At 31.5% G+C, this 19,367-nt stretch overlaps 1 protein-coding gene across 1 annotated transcript in view; it reads left to right on the forward strand.

Moving 5' to 3' along the window:
* Window positions 1–17,487: 17,487 nt before the first annotated feature.
* LOC143050843 (uncharacterized) overlaps window positions 17,488–19,367 on the forward strand; it is a 31,447-nt gene continuing 29,567 nt past the window's right edge. The window contains exons 1-3 of the mRNA XM_076223950.1: window positions 17,488–17,575; window positions 18,324–18,383; window positions 19,007–19,089. Of these exons, the coding sequence (XP_076080065.1) occupies window positions 17,569–17,575; window positions 18,324–18,383; window positions 19,007–19,089 (150 nt within the window). The 5' untranslated portion in view covers window positions 17,488–17,568. The remainder of the gene's footprint in view (window positions 17,576–18,323; window positions 18,384–19,006; window positions 19,090–19,367) is intronic.

A 19,367-nucleotide genomic window follows, 5' to 3' on the forward strand; every position in this document is an offset into this window, starting at 1 on the left:
GCGTGTGTCTTTTCACAAAATAATATTTTCGTCCCGACCCATTTGAAATAAGCAAATAAATCTATTTTTTGTAGGTCATTCGTCATCAACTGTATCGTACAATTCAGGTATTTTTTTTAAAGTATGGCATATTTCCATGCAGGGTAGAGTTCAAAATCCTTAAAATATAAAAAAGAAGATGTGGTATGATTGCCAATGAGATAACTCTCCACAAGAGACCAAAATGACACAGACATTGACAAATATAGATCACCGTACGGCCTTCAACTCATCAGATGGATACAAATACAAGTATACGTGTCCGGGAACTTTTACATCCAAACAACAGAAAGACACTTGGTACAGATCGGAGAGTACTCGCAGTTTACTGACACCTAGTTCAAAGACATTAACAACTAATAAAAAAAAAACATGCATCTACGACTAAATTATCAATCCGTACACATCCAACATCAAATAGATTTGATGTTAAGACGTCATAAACACTCAGAGAAAAACATGACCTTGTGCAATACCAAGATACAGGTATCGACAAATTGTAGATCCATGAATGTGTATATGTATAAAACATACTAGTAATATTCAGTTTGCTTTTTATTTACTGATAACAAAATCAATAGTGATACCAATTAAATCAATGTTCAATTATCTTATTACAGTGTTGAATTGGTAAACTTTTATAATAAGATCGATAAGTTTACTTGGATAGTTTCTAAATTTCCGTGTACGGTAAACAACATTTCTGTAAAAATGAGAATGTGCTATCCTGTTTGAAATAATAAAATTAAAAAAAATAGGTCAAGGTCAAAGGTCAAAGTCGTTTCTAAATTTGGATTTTTGGCTTATTTTCACCTATTTCAAAACACAATTTAAGATATCGACAACATATTTTTACTTGTTTGTTAGTTGTGACATATCTTAACACATACATATTAGTTTAAAGGGTACGCTTACATAAAATTAGTGTTTTCTCCACTCTTTTTTTCAAAAATATGCATATGGTGACATAACTCATGAACCAAATATAATTGAGACTAAATGGCTTTTGATTTGAGGTCCTTGATTGAGCTCAAGGTCAAAGGTTAAATTGACGTAAGATTTTGACCTTTGCTTTTACCTCATATATGAACATGATAATGCTATGGGATTTTTTGCATTCGATTTCAAGCCATTCAAACTTGTAAAAGTTACATTTTGTAAACCGGAATTGATTTTTTTTAATTTAATTAAAAGTTAATAGAACAAGATATTTTTGGTATCAGTGTCAATTAAACGTTTGAATAAAACCGGAAGTAATATGTTTCAAACCGAAAGTTACAACTTATCTTCCTTATAAAAAAATACGGTAAAGAACCCATAAAGTTTTGGAATCAGCGTACAATAAGCTATCACTGACGCTGGAAATGACATTTTAAACCGAATTTTACTATTTTCATATAAAAAATCATGTGTTTTCTTGTTGTGAAAAGACCTTCAATGCTTCTCTGAACAATGGGTTTTTAATTTATTATTGTAATTTTTCATTAATAAATACTATTTTAACTAACCATATAAAATAAAAACCTAGAGACTTTTAATATTTAAGGCCTTTGGTTTATGACCTTAAATTTAAGCTCAAGGTCTTATAATAGTTTTGACGTTCTAAATTTTGATCTTTGCCTTTACTTCATACGTCAACATGATGAACCCATTGTACTTTTGAAGCTAGGTCACACGGTCTATTTTTTTATAAAACAATGCACATCATTACCATAGGTTAAAATAAGTTAATTAAAATATCATTAGAAATAGAAATCACAGAAATTTGTTAAAATATGATAAAATGATATATCACCTGGAGCTTAATCATATATTGTTATACTATTCATTAAAAACCAACAGGTTTATCCACATTGGAAAGCCTTTCAATTGTATATTTTGGCGATATCTTGTTATTCTGCAATAAACCAAGAATCAAAACAAAATACAGTAAAAAAATGGAATTTTACTTCACTATGTCATCAATAAATAACAATTTTCGTTTATTCTGCTTTAATATTTTTTTTTCGGTCTAAAGACCTTATCTTTTATTTATGAAATGCACCTTTTCTATAAAAAAAAAATCCTACCTTACCGTTATCTATACGGGTTTCGCATATTTTATTAAATCGTAAAAAAAAGTTAAAAAAAAATATAAAATGAAAAAAAAATATTTCTGTAGGACAACTGCAAAGGTACACATCACACGAGACACCTGGATATTCAATGGCAAAGAATCTAGTTGACCAGACAGGTTTTGTATTCATATGTGGTAAACCTGGCACAGGAAAAACACATATTGGCAGACATTTGCAAAATGATCTTATTAAAAAGATACGGACAATAGAACAAGTATCTGTAGGTAGTGTATCAGAACTATTACAAAAAATTGATATGGAAACAAACCAATTTTTTTTTCTTGACGATGTGTTTGGTTCACTGACACCAAATGACGAAGTTAACAAATGGTGTACATGTATAGATTTAGTTATTCAAAAGTTAAATGAAAAAGCAAGTATCGACCAATTTAAGTCATATGTAATCATAACAAGTAGAAGTTCAATGATTCCTCGTCGCATTCGACAATACTGTAGTATTGATCTAGATGATTCAGAACATCAGCTGGACGATACTGATAAAATATCAATTCTAAACATAGTGCACAATACCGAAATTATTGAATACGAGCAATTGAGAAATGTTCGTTCTAATGACAATATAGGGTTTCCCTTATGTGCGTCTATTCATGCACAATTTTTCGAACATTTAGAAATAACAGATTTCTTTGTCAAACCATTAAAACACATTCTACAATTAGTCAATTATTTGATACAAGACAGAGATCTTTGCAAAGCGTTCTATATTATGGCAATGAATAATGGGAGGATTTGTAAAGACATGTTCTTGCTGAACGTTGGAACACTTTCTATTGAACACGAATATGAGCATTACTTCAATTTGGTAGATTCGCGATGTGCAAGCTTTACAAGACCGCTGGACAATGACTATATTGAATTCCGTCACGTAGAGGTTCTAGAGGAAGTAGAGCGCAATTTCATTGTTAATCATCCAGACGAAGCTTTACAATATGTTTCCTTCGAAGCAATTTGTAACACTGTTGTTCGACATGGAAATGAACTACAAGATTCAAAACTGTATCTCTTTCCGACAGATCCAGCGGTTGATACATTATTGTCACGCTCTTTCGAAAGTGTGTGTAACGGTTTCATTTTTCAACCTTGTCAACTTGACCTGTGGGGACAACCGACAGTCTGTGAAAAGTTCATTCAAATCTTAGAAAGGCAGTCCATACCATGTCTAGAAGATTTTTTTTCAATGGAAGACAGGATTCTTGGGAATAGAATATTATACTGGACTGCAGTACTACACAAACGTCATTTATGCAAAGATCTTGTCGACTTTCTATTACAAAGAAACTTGCAAGCCACAAATACATTACAACTATTATCTGAAGCTTTGATTGGTGCGTGCTCAATTGTCCAACTGGAACTTGTCAAATATATTGTAGCACGCGGGGCTGATGTTAGCTATTGCAGAGGATGTTTTGACCAATCACACCAAGAAGAAGATACTCATTATCATGAATGTCCTATTGAGGCTGCATATCGTTCGGAAAATGAGGAAGCCCTTCATTATCTACTGAATCAAAAAGCTATCATACCGCATAGTATTTGGAAATACTGGAATATTTTTCATAAATCAATGGAGTATGGGGATGGAGAGCATGTCTTAAAATTTGTTTGTTCTTTGTGCCAACCAAAATGTGAGCGTATGTATGGAACGATAGCCATAAATGAAGCCAATCGAGAAGATATAGATGATATATTCTATACTTTTGTTTCACATGACTTAGTTACTCCAGAAATGCTTGACGCGTTTTTGGATTTAGATGTTGACATGAATTACTGTGGAAAAGACGGATCTTTCGTGTTACTTTTATTTATGAAATATTTTGAACGCAATCAAACACAGGTGAGGTTCTATTATATAAAACGATGTTTAGAAAAAGGTGCAGATCCAAATCGTATAGCGTCAAATGACAACTCTGCTCTTCTGGTAGCATTACAAATGCAACCATTTAGCTTGCAAGTTCTTGAGATACTACTTAGATATAACGCTAATCCGGACATTCGAGGTAAGGACGGATCAAATTGTCTGCACGTATTCGTTTGTACAAACTTTGAGGATGGACAAATGAAACAAGTTCTATCAAAGCTAGTTGAGTACGGGGCTAATCGACTCGCTAGGACGCATAATCAATTATCACCTGTACAAACATTGGTTCTCGTGCAGACAAACCCTGAAAGGTACATCGAATCGCTACAATACCTCTCAGATAACTGTTTGACTGAAATACTTAACTTTCGTTTGTCAAAAAAGAGAGCATCGAAAACAGTGTTTACACTGATCAATCATGGATGTGATGTACTAAGAGCTAATGAGAATGGTGAAACGTGTCTTTCACTGGCAATATCATTTTACCCATCAATAGTATGTCGCCTATTAGAAATAGGAGCAGACCCTGCCTGTCGTGATGCATATAACCGAACCATGATAGAGAGAGCACTTTTGTCAGACAATAAAAACATGTCCAGTGTCGTAGATATGCTGTTGGAGCGTGTCTATAATAGTGATGATTGCTTACAAAAATTCTTTATTACCGCATTTATGTCAAAGCATAATAGGTTCAATGAAATATGCAACCTCCTTCAACGATATCCGAAAACTGCTGTTGAACTAAAAGATGGCTCTTTACAAACCTTTCTGCATCATTCTGTTTCGTCAGACTTAACAGATGACGAAGTATGCGTTCTAGTGCAAACATTTAATGATTTAAAGGGAAATCTCAATAGTGTTGATTGTCAAAATGCTTCTGCTATTGATTTAGCTGCAAAATCCAGAAAACTTAGGTCTAAGACTATCATGTTTTTGATTAAACTATCAAATACTAATATAATTCAGAATGATTTTCTACTCAATTGTTGTACAAATAATCATGTCACGGTTCAAATATTAGAATATTTTGATTCGATCAAAATGCTTTCTAAATTTGTGAACAAGAGTAGACAAATTCTGCATAAACTAGCAACAAATAAAGAAATTCTACCACACACCATTAATTCAATAGTTCGTACTCTAATCAACTCAGTTGTGTCTTTCAAGTTATTGGACCAATGTGATCAGGAAAGTAATTCGGCTCTACATGTTGCTGCAAAATGCGGTAATTTGTCAATGGTAGCATCTTTATGCAATTTTGCAATCAACGTAAATCTTCAAAATACATTAGGAAACACAGCTCTTCATGAATTGATTGCCGAAGAACATGTAGATGATATCAATGCACGCACTATCTGTTCAGAAATAGTTAAAGTTGTAAAGCCAAAGTTCAATTGGTCCTTAAGAAACTGTAGAAATATGACAGTAATTGAAATCTTGTTTTCAAATTTTGATACACCCTTCAGCCGACAAAAAACTTTGGAGTATATTTTGAGTACATGTAAACATGTGAACAAAACATTCAATGAAAAATCTATACTTCATTATGTTTTGAATATGGACAAATCAGATTATTACGTGAGCCAGTTAGTTGACTTGATTTTATTACATATCCCTGATCCAGATGTAACAGACGCTTTCAAACGAACAGCTTTAAATGCAGCAGCAAAAAACAAACAACACTGTCGTCTACGCAGCATGCTACAACTATTAACGAAAGGTGCAAATTCGAATACAGTAGATAATATAAAACAGAATCCACTTATGAACTCAATCAAGTCGCCGAGAGGAAATGATATTTTAACAGAGGCTGAAAGGTTGTTCCGTGTTGTCATCCTTCTAATTTTTAAATGTGACAAAAACACAAAATCGTTAGAAGACGAAACACCACAGACATTAAGTAATGATTATGGTGATATTAAAAATTTCTTTTTATGGGAATCTCAAAAACCTAACGATGCTTTAGAACTCGTTAAGCTCAAAAGTAAAACAATAATAGAGAATATGACAAAAACGACTGACTGTCCATCCTTAGAATTAGGACTGGTCTCTTCTTCCAATACTTTAAATCTTTGTTTCCAATACATAGCAGAGGCGTATCCATACATGGCTACAAAATCATTGTCATACGATGTTTACGGTGTCAGAGCTCAGGTTCCTGTAACAAACGATCCCTTCTATTCAAATAGTCAGACTGATGATTTTTCAGATGAATCAGACGATGATTCAGAATCAATTATCCCCGAAGAATCGATGGCAATTCGCAATGTTTGACATTACAATAACGAAAACAAAAGTTTTTATTCTATATACTTTTTAAGAATACTGTTAATTATAGATAGATAGTTTCAGTATTTACATAATTTACCATTTGTATTTAGACTACAATTTCCACAACGTTGTCATATTTTTGGATCATGCACGCAACAGCTTTTCGAATTATTCCTGCATTTGGCGTAATGATGTCATTTTGTTGTTGTCTCATGTTGTATTGTTAACATTTTAATTTTTCCTCTTCATATTTTGGTTACAAAACAGATTATAAACGATATGAAGAAAAAACAAAGAAAACAATACTTGATTAAAAAATCAACTCTGCAAAAAAAAAAGAATAATAATGAAAACCAATGATATTTGCTGCAATTTCCTTGTTCATACCAAGAACAATAATCATACGGGGAGATATAAAAAAAAAGTAAAATCACAAAAACTATGAACCCCGAGGATAATTCAAAGCGGAAAGTCTCTAATCAAATGACAAAATCAAAAGCACAAACTTATCAAACGAATGGACAAAAGCATCCGAATATGTGTGTCCAAGAAAATTGTACATTACATTTAACGAAACACAGTATTAAAGGATCCTTTTTTATTTATATCTGTCATTTATTTTTGTTATAAATTAGGCCGTTTGTTTTGTCAAATAATTTTTTTCGGATTTTGCAATTCGGAACGTTTAACTTACTGTAGCGTATAGGATTTTTCTCATTGTCGACGGCCGTAATGTGAATATAATTTTCATTTGACCTCAGTCTCATTGTCGATCCTACAACATATCATGCTTTTCTATAGAAAGACTAAAAATCTATTAATACGTTTGAGGTAATATATCTGAATCAATCCTTAGGACACAAATATCTTTTAAATTAGCCAAATGCATTCTGTTGATTAATGATGTTTTAAATACAACTATAAGTATAAATTATGTTTGATGGTACAATTGTTAATGCAAATAATGTACAAGCATCATGATGTATTCTTGTCATTTAAAAGGATTTAGTTTTTAGCTTACCAGACCCATTGGTCCAATGAGTGTTTTCATCACGAGGCGTCCGTCATCCGTCGTCATGGTCGTCGTTAACATTTATACAAATCTACTGGATCAAATTTCACCAAAGTTAGGCACAATTATCATTAGGGTAACTATCTTATAAAATGTGTCATATGACCCCCGCCTGCCATCCAACATGGCCGACATGGCTAACAATGGAACATAGGCAAAATGCAGTTTTTGGCTCATCTAACTTAAACTAAAGCATTTAAAGCAAATCTGACAGATGTAAACATGTTCATCAGGTGAAGATGTTTCTACCCTGAAATTCTAAGACGAATCAGACAGCCCGTAGTTGGGTTGCTGCCCCTGAATTTGTTATCTTAATGGATTTTGCAGTTAATTGTTTTTAAATTGAAAACTTTTTAAGATGGAGATATTGTATACACCAATAATGTTCAGCAAAGTAAGATCTACAAATAAGTCAAATTACCAAAATTGCCCTTTATAGTCAATTTTTAATATTTTTTTGTAAATTTTGTGAAATATTACAAATGTCTACTCCTCTGGAACAACTTGGCCGCACTCATTATTAAGGTATCTAATTATCCTCTGGTAAGTTTCGTTCCTCTCTTATAAAATGTGACTGATTACCACAACCAATCCGGACGACAATGCTTTAAAAATAACATAGTTAGAATTCAGTTTTCGGCTTATATCTCTGAAAATAAATCATTTAGAGCAAATTTCACATATGCAAAAATGTTAATTAGGTTAAGATCTTCCTGCCCTGATATTTTTAGACGAATCAGACAGCTGGTTGCTGGGTTGTGTACAGCAATACAGTTCATGCAGTTGTGATACGTAAATTGTTAATTTAGAAATATAACCAGTTAGATTTGTATAACAAGCATATCATGCATTTGTTTTATAAGTATATTCAGTATCTCTGTTTTAACAGACACATTTCTCTGTTTATTCTCTATCTATAAAATTTTCAGACAGATTGTACAGCAAACATGTTTTAATATGTATATTCATAAGTTATAAATATAACCAGACAGATTTGTATAGCAAATATATTATTTATAAGTATATTCATTATTCATGTTATTTAAGATTATTAACAGACATATTTCTTTGTATATCCTCTATTCAAAAATATTATCAGACGGATTTGGACAGCAAAAATGTTTTGATATGTATATTCTAAATGTATAAATATAACCAGACAGATTTGTATAGCAAGCATATTTTTAAAAAGTATATTTATTTTTCATGTTATTTAAGAATTTTAACAGACATATTTCTTTGTTAATTCTCAAGTTGTAAATATTAACAGACATATATGTACAGCAGACATGTTTTTATTTGTATATTCTTAATTTATAAAAGAAATACTAGATAAATGTGTACAGCAAACATGTGTTATATGTATATTTTTATGCTTGTTTGTTTTGTGTACACATTGTTGGCAATATTTTGTAATTTTATGGAACTCTCATACAGGTCAAAATTAGATTATTTGATAAAACCAGTGTTTTAAGGCGTATGACTTCTTGTGTAACCAAATGTATTGTGATTTGTTAAGTGCAGTAATATCAAAACAGCTCAGATAATAGGCAATAGATATTTGCAGTTTTGTACATATCCCAAAGGGGATTTTTTTTTAAGCAGTACAAAGTACTGTTTATTGTATCAAATTGCAAAAGGAGATTGTGTTGGCAAAACAAAATCCACAGAATCAAATATAGAGATTTTGTTGAAAAATGTGATCATAGATTTCTCAATTGTTTGTGTATGATGTTGCGTTTTCTGTTTACAAAAAGTTAATAACAACCTTTTACTTCCAGAAAAACCTTTTTCTTTGTTGATTTAGTCAAACGCACTTCAGATGTTGTACATAATATGATCTCTCTAATTCATAAACTGGATTTACGGCAATATAATTGTTACAAATGAAGCACTGCATGCAATAATCCTCTATTTATCAACCAATGCATTATCAAATAGTAGAGTACAAGGGGAAATGCTATGGATTTTCTATGCATTTCCGTATGTTCGTCATAGAAACAACAAAATGATACATATTCCCTAATGACCATTTTTGACAGATGGAATTGCCTGTGTTAGGAATATAATTATGATTTAATTTTTTTATCAATTTATTTCATGTGTTTGAATATTTGATTTTGACTTCCTATTAGGAACTTTATGGTTGGAGTCGTCTTAGTTATCGCTATAATTTAGGTATTTTTGTTTTTGGGACTATTTGTTTTATATATAAATATACCTAGACCATGTGTACAGCAAACATTGTTTTCCTTTGTATATTCTGTAATTATAAAAAAAATAAAGACAGATTTTTTCAATAAACATGTTTTGATATGTATATTATATATTCATAAATATAACCATTCATATAAGTTTATATACAATTGAGAATGGAAATGAGGAAACATCCGAAGGTTAACAATGGACCTCAACATACAGAGAAAATCCGGCACCCAGAAGAGGGCCTCAGCTTGTCTCTGCATTAAAAAAAGTAATAGTTAAAACTAAACTTCATAACATAAGTATGTATTAGAATAAAATAAAACACAAATACACAAGATTAACAAAGGCCAGAGGATCAAAGCTTGGAAAAGACGCAAACGTGCGGCGGGCTCAACCATGTTTTGTGAGATTTCAATCTTTCATCTATTTCTCTAACTAGTGTAAAATAAACAAACACACCGCAATAAGTACAGTAAAACTCAGTTGAAAAGAAGTTCAAGACCGATGTCAGAATAGTTAACAATAAAGAACTCAGTGAAATGACATTAATACATACATTACCAAAGTACAACTAGGAATTACTGACATGCCAGCTCCAGACCTTAATTTAACTTATTTAAAGATTATGTTTTCAACATATGCAAATAGTATCATTTCATCATAGCATATAGGAGAAGAACATAACCCGTTTCATGCCAGTCTTTAATGACGGCTTTTTTGTTTTATATATAGTATTTTGCCATAAAAGATTGGATGTGTTATACCTGAACGTATGAGACTGTGTTCCAATTGAGATAAACTCTGTGTTGTGTAAGTGTACTCTTCACTAAAGGTAAACACAATTACGTTCCCATTGATAACAGTGCACACGCTGAAATGTTTCGCCTCCTTTACTAACTATTGATTTTAAGTTGATAATTCGAAATAGAAAGCTTTACTACAAGTAACACATTAACTTAACATGATCCTATACAATTAGTCCAATCTCATATAAAACAATCAAGAACTACATGTACAACTTATAAACATTCAATGCACCAAATATAGTTAACCTTTTGCTAATTTTTTTTCAAAGAAACGACACAAATGATGCAAAGAGCTATCTTAAAAAGAATCTAATATTTAACCGCGTATTCCCCACAAATGACAACTACCAAAAAAGCAAATACTAACGAAAATCATAAGTCTGACAACATGCAAACCATCAATATATGTACAAACAGCCAGCAACGTGAAAACTTCCTAGTATTCAAACTGCAGGTCTGGAGAAGTTATTTAGAAACACTCCTCTTCTGAAAGTAAATACTCCAAAATATGACAAAGTACAACTATCTTCCAAAAGAGCAAATGTTAATGAAAAATCTAACCACGTCCACACCTTCAATATATGGCCAAAACAGACAATAATGTGAACACTTTCTAGGATTCAAACTGTTACACAGTAGGAAACGTTATGAGGAATGACTATATACCTATAATTGGACGGACGGACGGACGATCGGAAGAAAGGACGGACGGACGGAAGGACAGACAGACAGACAGACAGATGTGGGAAAATATCCCCCAACTTTGAGTTACGAGGGCATAAAACAAAATGTTTCCTCATCTTTTGAAGTAGCGAAAACTGGTTTGAAAAGTCAGTTGTAATCAATGTCCATGACTATCGATACAAAACAGAATAAGAATCAATATCGAAAGTATTACGGGCCTCTTGAAATAGTAAACAAAATTGTGATGGTGAAATGGAGCAAAATTTAATTCTAAGATGACTGATCTACATCTTAATGAACAGACGATAACGAACGAATACTTGTCACGGTGTGAACAGCGGTGTTCATTGCTAGTATTTTCTTTTTTAATGTCACTTCAGCAGGATAAATCTCAAATGTACACACCGAAGTCGTCATTTTTGAGAGCTTATATATCATCCAATACAAGTGTAGAAAAGTGTTATAAAATATTTGTATCAGATGTTGTGGCGGTTGGTTTTCGCTGATTTAAATCATAAATTGTAACTTCTTACAATACAGAAACGTGTTCGCAACATTTGGTTGACAATTATTCCAACAAAATGACCACATACAGAATCTCCAGAGCCAACAAAAATATAATCTAGTAAAAAATAAAGTGCAGTAATTCTATCAAAGCAGGTCCAATTGACATTGTTCTTTTGTTTGTTGTTACAAGTAAAAATGAAACAAAACATTTATACATATTGATCGCATTCTGAAGTTTTAAATGTCCATTACATAAGATGAGTGTTTTTTTTTATTTCTTAAAATTCATATGAGACAAAACTTCCAACGATTTTTTACCCCGCCACAAGTATATATATTTTAAACAATGTATGAGCAGGTTTTTTTGTATTGTACCAATTGCACTGATCAGAAGAGTTAGTGTTTGGAACAATGGTCTGAAGAGGAAATAAGTCCATATTTGAAAAGTGTTGATTGTAGCTTCAAAAGCCAGTATAGACGGAATTATCATTGTAATCAGTTCTGCTTGTAGTTCTTGAATAACAAAAATTTATGTGTTAAAAATGTCAATTTACGAAAATGGAGTCAGTTGGAACGTTGGTAAATCGTGATTTTCTTTTGCAAAACCTGTATGTAAAAGCTACAGCAATGGCGATTTTGGCTGTGTAAGTGGTAACATTTTCTTTCAATTGGTTGAGTACGAATATCAACTCTGTCTATCACTGAACTAATTTTGGTCACCTTTTTTCAAACAGTGAATACAGAGTGTTCGTGAATAATGTTACGACACTCATACCAATTCACAATTGAAGATGGGCGATATTTAGGTACTTTACTGGTGATCATTTCACATTTGGCCACGAACAATGTTCAGGTCTTCTATTTAAAACTTTGGAACTGAATCATCAATGTATTCGGAGTTACTGCAATGTCATGATGTGTAAGTATTGTCACTGGTATTACTAAATTTACACACTTCGCTATAATCAAACAGATTTTTCGGGCTGTTTTTTTTTTTTTGTAAACATAAAAAATACAAGTGAGTTAAGTGTTAACAACATAATCAAAAGAATGTTCTACAACAGTAGCCATAGGATCATTTACAATACCGGAATAATTACAAAAAGAAAATCTTCATTGACATATTTGATTTAATAAAATGTTTTTTGATTTGTATATTCTTGTTTGTTCCACCATTTTCTTCCGAAGGTAGCACCTGCACCAAGTCAGGAATATGACAGTTAAAGTCCATGCTTTTAGTGTGTTTTTGTTTCTGTTTGAACTTTTGATTTTGCCATTTTATTAGGGCCTATACTGTCCGTTTCAAATTTTCCCTTGAGTTCGTTTTTGTCTTCATTATAAAACTTTAACTTTACCAATTATATTACCGTATTTGTTTTATATTAACTATCTATTCACATATTCACAAAGAACATATAAGAAATCGAAGGGCTAACTGTGTTTTTTATAATATGAACATAAAAATTTATGAAATTTGCCATGCTCTAAATATCTGTTTGCCTTCATTACTATTTATGTTCAAAAATATTTAAAAAAAATGGTACGCTGCTGTGTTAGAAGCCGAACAATTTCTAAATGAGCCAACTTGGTATGATTTGAGAATGCTGATGACATTTACCAGAGTGGTAAGATAGCATTTTTCTTATTACAAATTACTAACCTATTTTAACATGTCCTTAATCGCTACACTTAACTTAAGTTTTTCATTTGTCATACATTGACGCCTTTGATATTTAAAACACAAACTTACATATTCGTAATGCTTTTGAAGGAAATTGATCATTTTGATCATATTTATTGTTGATGGTTTTGATATAGAAATAGTTCAGGTCATTCTAGAATGACAAATTTTGAGTTGCATTTTATGTCGTAATACATTAAATATTAAATATTTCGTTAAAATAATAGTTGAAAAAAAGGAAAAATTTGGTATGATTGAAAATTAGATCATAACACTTTATTGACTGGGATTGGCTCCTTACTTAAAAATTGTTCCAGTATCCTTATGAGTGAGAATATTTTTTTCAATATGAAAAATGAAAACCATAATGCAAATATATGTCTTTTCAGCTTTTATTACTGCATCGTTTTAGTTTGCTTTAGTATTGAAGTTAAGACCCTTTATTCTTTCAGCCGTTTTGCACGTCTCAGTACTTTTCAGTGCCATTATCAGACCGTGATCACAAAAGGTAATAATGATTTCAACATGACTGGACAAAGATATGTCTGCTTGACCGGTAAACATCTTTTAGATTACTGCGTATACTGCCCGGCCATATAAGTGTTATATCTCATTATTTTCATTCAAGTGTTCAGTTCTAAACGTTTGTTATTTATTTGAGTCTACTATTGATAACGTTATTCTGATCACACATGATATGTTCAAAATTAAGGCAAGTCTTTCAAAAATCATATAATATATTTATATCATTCTTAATTGAATTAGATCGAAAAAAAGATCTAATTAAAAAACTGGAGTTTGTTAAATTAAGTGTATGAATGTTATGGATATTCGAATTTCATATTTTTTTTAATAAATTAAAAATGAATAAACGAGTACATACTATACTTATTTCTAGAATAGCAACACGAAAGCAAAGCAAGTAACATATTGTTGGAGTGGAATGACGTACATTCTGAAGGGGAGAGTTTTAGAATGGAATTACAATTATGTTGTAGTTTAGCTTAAGCAAATAATGGAATGTTTTAGTGTTAAGATTCTATTGATGTTTTAGATAAATTGTATGCTTTTGATGGCCTTTTAAATTCTGTCTACAAATGGTCGTTTAAATTGTGATAGATAATTGATTTGCTGCAACTAAAATGTAATTCAAAGGCTTCTTCTCTAATGAGAAAGGTACATAGGCTAGAGTACACTTGAGATATGATAGGATGATTGATACTACTGTTATCGCGCACTGACAACAATTATGTACGTTTAGTAATACGTTTATTGATAGGTTGTAGGTATTCCTATGGGCACCCATTTTGTCAATTTTATCACAGATTTGTTATGATGGCAATCCTTAATATAGAGTCTATATAATAAATGTCCTTTCCTAGGTTTCGATATTTCAGGTTTAAATGGATGATGATGTTCCTTTGATAGCGCTAACTCGATCGCTATTCCCGTATTTGTTAAATTGTTTTCGATTTCAATTAATGTAATCTATGTATAGTTTACATTAGCACTAATATCGATTTTGTCATCAGCAAATTAAAACATAACTAAATTTGTATTCTGTCCAAACTACAAGTTTTTGTATTGAGTTAAGTCATTTATAATGATATTTTATAGAATCTCTTTCTATGTTGTGATGTAACACTATTGGTTCAGATAAGGAAGACGGTTTAGTACTCCATTAAAACGTTTAATCACGCTACAATTGTTTACACATGACCTTAGTCTGGAATCTTATGTTCAGTAGTTTTCGTTTGTTTATGTGGTTCATAAGTGTTTCTCATTTTTATATAGATTATACTGTTTTTGTTTATCCATTTGAATGGTTTTACACTATTAATTCTTTGGGGCCCTTTATATCTTGATGTTCGGTGTGAGACGAAGCTCGGTGTTGAAGACTGTACCTTGACCTATAATGGTCTACTTTTATAAATTGTGACTTGGATGGAGACTTGGATGTCTTATTGGCACTCAAATCACATCTTTCTATATCAAATAATGGTAGATTGAGTTGATATATTTTTTTATTGTTAAGAATATTAGTTTTATTATCAGTCAGTTCAAACAAAACTAGGTACAATGTATTCTTGTTATATACTTATGTAAATGTACGGTTATAATATAATCGGCCAATACCTGTAACTTGAAATTGCACAAAGTTGTGCTTTTACTGTTGATAAAGTCTTCAAAAATTAGATCTATTAGTAAAACATTATTTTGGTATTAGTTGTTTTTGGCTTTGAAGTAGCTGTCAGTAACTGTGAGTACTCTTCGATTTGTAATTTTTGGTTTGTGCTTTGTTGTGGTGGGGATGTATAAAAACCCTTCCTTGTCCGGTCTATGTTTTATTATCCGGGTTTTTTTTTTGGGGGGGGGGGTTTGTTACTTGTTGTTCTGCTTTGTTTTACATCTGATGATTAAGCCAATTTAAACTTGTTTTCAAAACGTTGAACGTTGGATGCACCAATATCGAGTCCCGTCGTTTAGCAATTCAAGTTCACAATCTCGGCAAACAGTCATATTCGAGTATAGGTCAGGTTTAGTACTATGAAGACAGACGACACAGATGTTGAACCACAATCTAAGACGAGGTACTAATTGAAAAATAAACCAATAAACTTCTCCCATAGGCAGTGACAGACTTTAGACATAATGTATTTTACGAAACCTAGCTAGAATTGAAGAAAAATTATTAGGACAATATTTTCTTGCCCAACAAGTAGAACTTTCTGTTGATTTGTTTAGGATTTAAAAATCTCTTTCTAGCAAACAAAAGACTTCCGTAAGGTCTAAGGGCAATACATCTTTTTTGTTTATGGTACAATACAGAGTGCACGAAATCTCCAGTAATAAAACAAAACACTAGGTATATACATCGACCAATCAGGATAATCCATACTCTTAATTCTGAATACCATGCATTCTTCATATAATGGCTGTGCCCATAATATTTAATGGTTGTTTGTAACCTAAAGACACAAGCACATTCGTATTAAACTACATGTAATAATAGAGTGTGTATTTTTTTTGTGTATCTATGTATCTATTTTAGTTCAGGCGGTTCTGTCACGACATTTACTTTTATCTTGTTTTAAAGTTCACAATAGACTTACAGAAATATAAAACCGACTTTCCAATGTTGCTTTACTATACTACCAATAATTTAAAGGAATCACCCGATTTGTCCGCCAGCTTGTAAAACGTGTGTTTTATTTATTTCACTTATGGTTGTGGCTTGTTATCTGTTTCTTGCATGAATAGAATAAAATCTACTTTAATTTGATTGGCTTATCGAGTATCACAAGAAGATATTACGGCATTTTCATTGGCTATTCGTTTGGGCACTGATGACTTTCAAAGGTTGAGGCGATGTTCACTTCGTCCATGGCAACATACATTTGTGTGATTTTCTTCAATAATAATCTAAATATTCACAATTTGATATCTATTGATGTCAACTCTCGTTATCTCATTTAAAAAGTAATAATAAACACTCCGGAGGACTTCCTGTATTCCATATTTGTTTTAAAATTCCCTGTTTTTTGTCACAACGCAGGAATTGTGAAACATGATGACTTCATAATTGTTCAATGGATTGACAACAATATTTTGTAAAATTTATTAAGTTACAGTTAGGCGTATCAAAAGAGAAATAACAATAAACTCCAATGATATATTAGGGCGCTACCTAAACCTTCACGACAATTTCGTCCTTTTTATTATTCATCTCATGATTTTCTCCACAGATGACCTATATTGACGTTACATGCAACATACTGTTTACCGTTAAAATCAATAATAAATTGATCTATCCTACTTTCATGTGTACACACACTACACTCTAGTGACATGTGTTTGTGATCTTAGATCTTTACGATTTACTAAAAAGAAGTCGTTTTACCAATTCGTACTATCCCTTAATTTAGATTTACAGCATATTACCAACCTGGTGATTAAACAGTCTCTCTCCTTCAGGGGTTCATGTGAATCCTTCAGAGGTTAATGCAACACCCTTATGCTCTGTTGTTAAACCTGTCTTCTTTTCAATACTATTTGATTTAGTTTAAATGAGACATATACATAATAAAGTAAAATGGAAGAACTCAGTTTACAGTTCTAGTGTTAAAACTTCATTTTTAAATCAACCGATGCTACTCAAATTGTGATGAAAATTTCAAATAGTAGATAGCACAGGACAAGGCCTTTATCTTATCTATTACAGACATGTCATTCACTATGAGATACACATAATATATAGGATTGTATATACATGTAATTGGTAATGTAGGGAAACTATAAACACTGAAATGATAGGTAAGTTCGTAGACGACTTGAGTGTCATGTGTAATCGTCCTTATTCGTATAAGAAGTTTCAATGAATTTGTCAAATTAAAGACACTGTCTCTCTGGTTTATTCACGCATTAAACATTACAGGCAATATACAGATAAGGCACCAGTTATTTGTTGACAAGTATCGCTCGAGATCAAAACAATGTCAGAAACAGAATAATGTTACGAAATCTCAAGAAGTTGCATCATAGAATATTACACGGAAGGCATTGTTGTTGGTAGATTTTTCCTGAGTTTCATTTTGATAGTTTACAATCTAATAATAGCTACAAATAGAATGCGAACAACCACCTCTGATAATACAACTAACGAGAAGCATTTTTTTCGAAGCGTATAAGCGTCACTCAACCTTTTTTTTTTTTTTTCTTTATATGTTTGCGTTAAACGCAAACTTTTGCAAAATAACGCAAACATTTTCGAAATGATATAAACCTTTGCGGTATAACATTTGAATTATGGATTCAAGTAACAAAATGCAGGTTATGTCATATCTAAAATTTCGTTAAAGTCAAAATTTGGGGCAAAACCGTTATCTATATTATATTTGAATATAAGATATTTTCATACACATGGACATGATACCTACGATCTATTCTATAAAAATAATGACAAGTTACAATGAATATGTTCTTTCTTTAAATCGTGTAAAAATAAAAAAAATAAAACTTGTTTGAAAAATTATAAAAACTCAGTACTATTTGAATGTTGCAGATCAATATATGATAAGATGGTTCACTTTGTTGATGATACTAATGCAGGCTAATCTTTCCCGTAAGTATCAACATATTTAACGGATTGAAGTCTATTTGAAATTAGTTCAGCTAAATGACGTTAAACCGTCATTCATAAAACCATGTCAAAATTAGTTTTTCCTTGTTATATCACATGCAACGAAGAACTTTCTCATCTTTTAGATGTTTGATGTTTAACGATAGCCTTGTGTGGATGGTGAGATATAAATAACTTAGACGAAAGTATTTCTTGAAGACACCGTACAGAATAAATGCATTATTATCTACATACATAATAACTTCTTTAAATAGCTGAATAATATATTGTAAATACGTTAATTTGTATAATATACGTCAAATGGAACCATGACAAAATAAACATCAAGAGAGTAACACACAGCTCCGACAACGTTTATTTTTGACTTATGAATTAGAATGACTCTCTTGTATCTGTTGCATCTCTTTTACATTCATGTTAACTTTATAATTAAACTTTATAATTTCATTTTTATGCGTGAACTGCAATTGAAATATCTTTATATATGAACAACCTAAATGTAATGATTGTTCCTTTTTTGAAAATTTCTATTCAATAAAGCTGTATTTGAAATAATTTTCTAGAAAAAAAAATTGTTGTTTTAATTTTATTTATTGTTCATTTAGATGCAGGCCAGCAGTGTTTGTCATGTAGTAATGTAGAAATTGTACAAGATTGTCAACATTACGTATTTTGTGACAATACTGAGGTACTTATTTGTTTAGTCTTATTGCTGTGGGATGTTGTTTGTTTTTTACTACATTTGTATCTTTCGCCTCTTAACGAATGATGGAAAAGGAAGAAGGTTTACAAGTGACAATGTTATTGAGATAAGTATGATATAATATTGAAAGTTTTATGTTGTGTGACCGTATATTGTTGATTTTATCATTTCCAATTCATCGATATTAATCTCACTTTCCTTTTATTTATATGTAGGTTTATAACCAGTTTAGCTAGTTTCATGCTACAAAATGTCAACTAATG

Source organism: Mytilus galloprovincialis, chromosome 11 (genome assembly GCF_965363235.1).
Source record: "Mytilus galloprovincialis chromosome 11, xbMytGall1.hap1.1, whole genome shotgun sequence".
Lineage (NCBI taxonomy): Eukaryota > Metazoa > Mollusca > Bivalvia > Mytilida > Mytilidae > Mytilus > Mytilus galloprovincialis.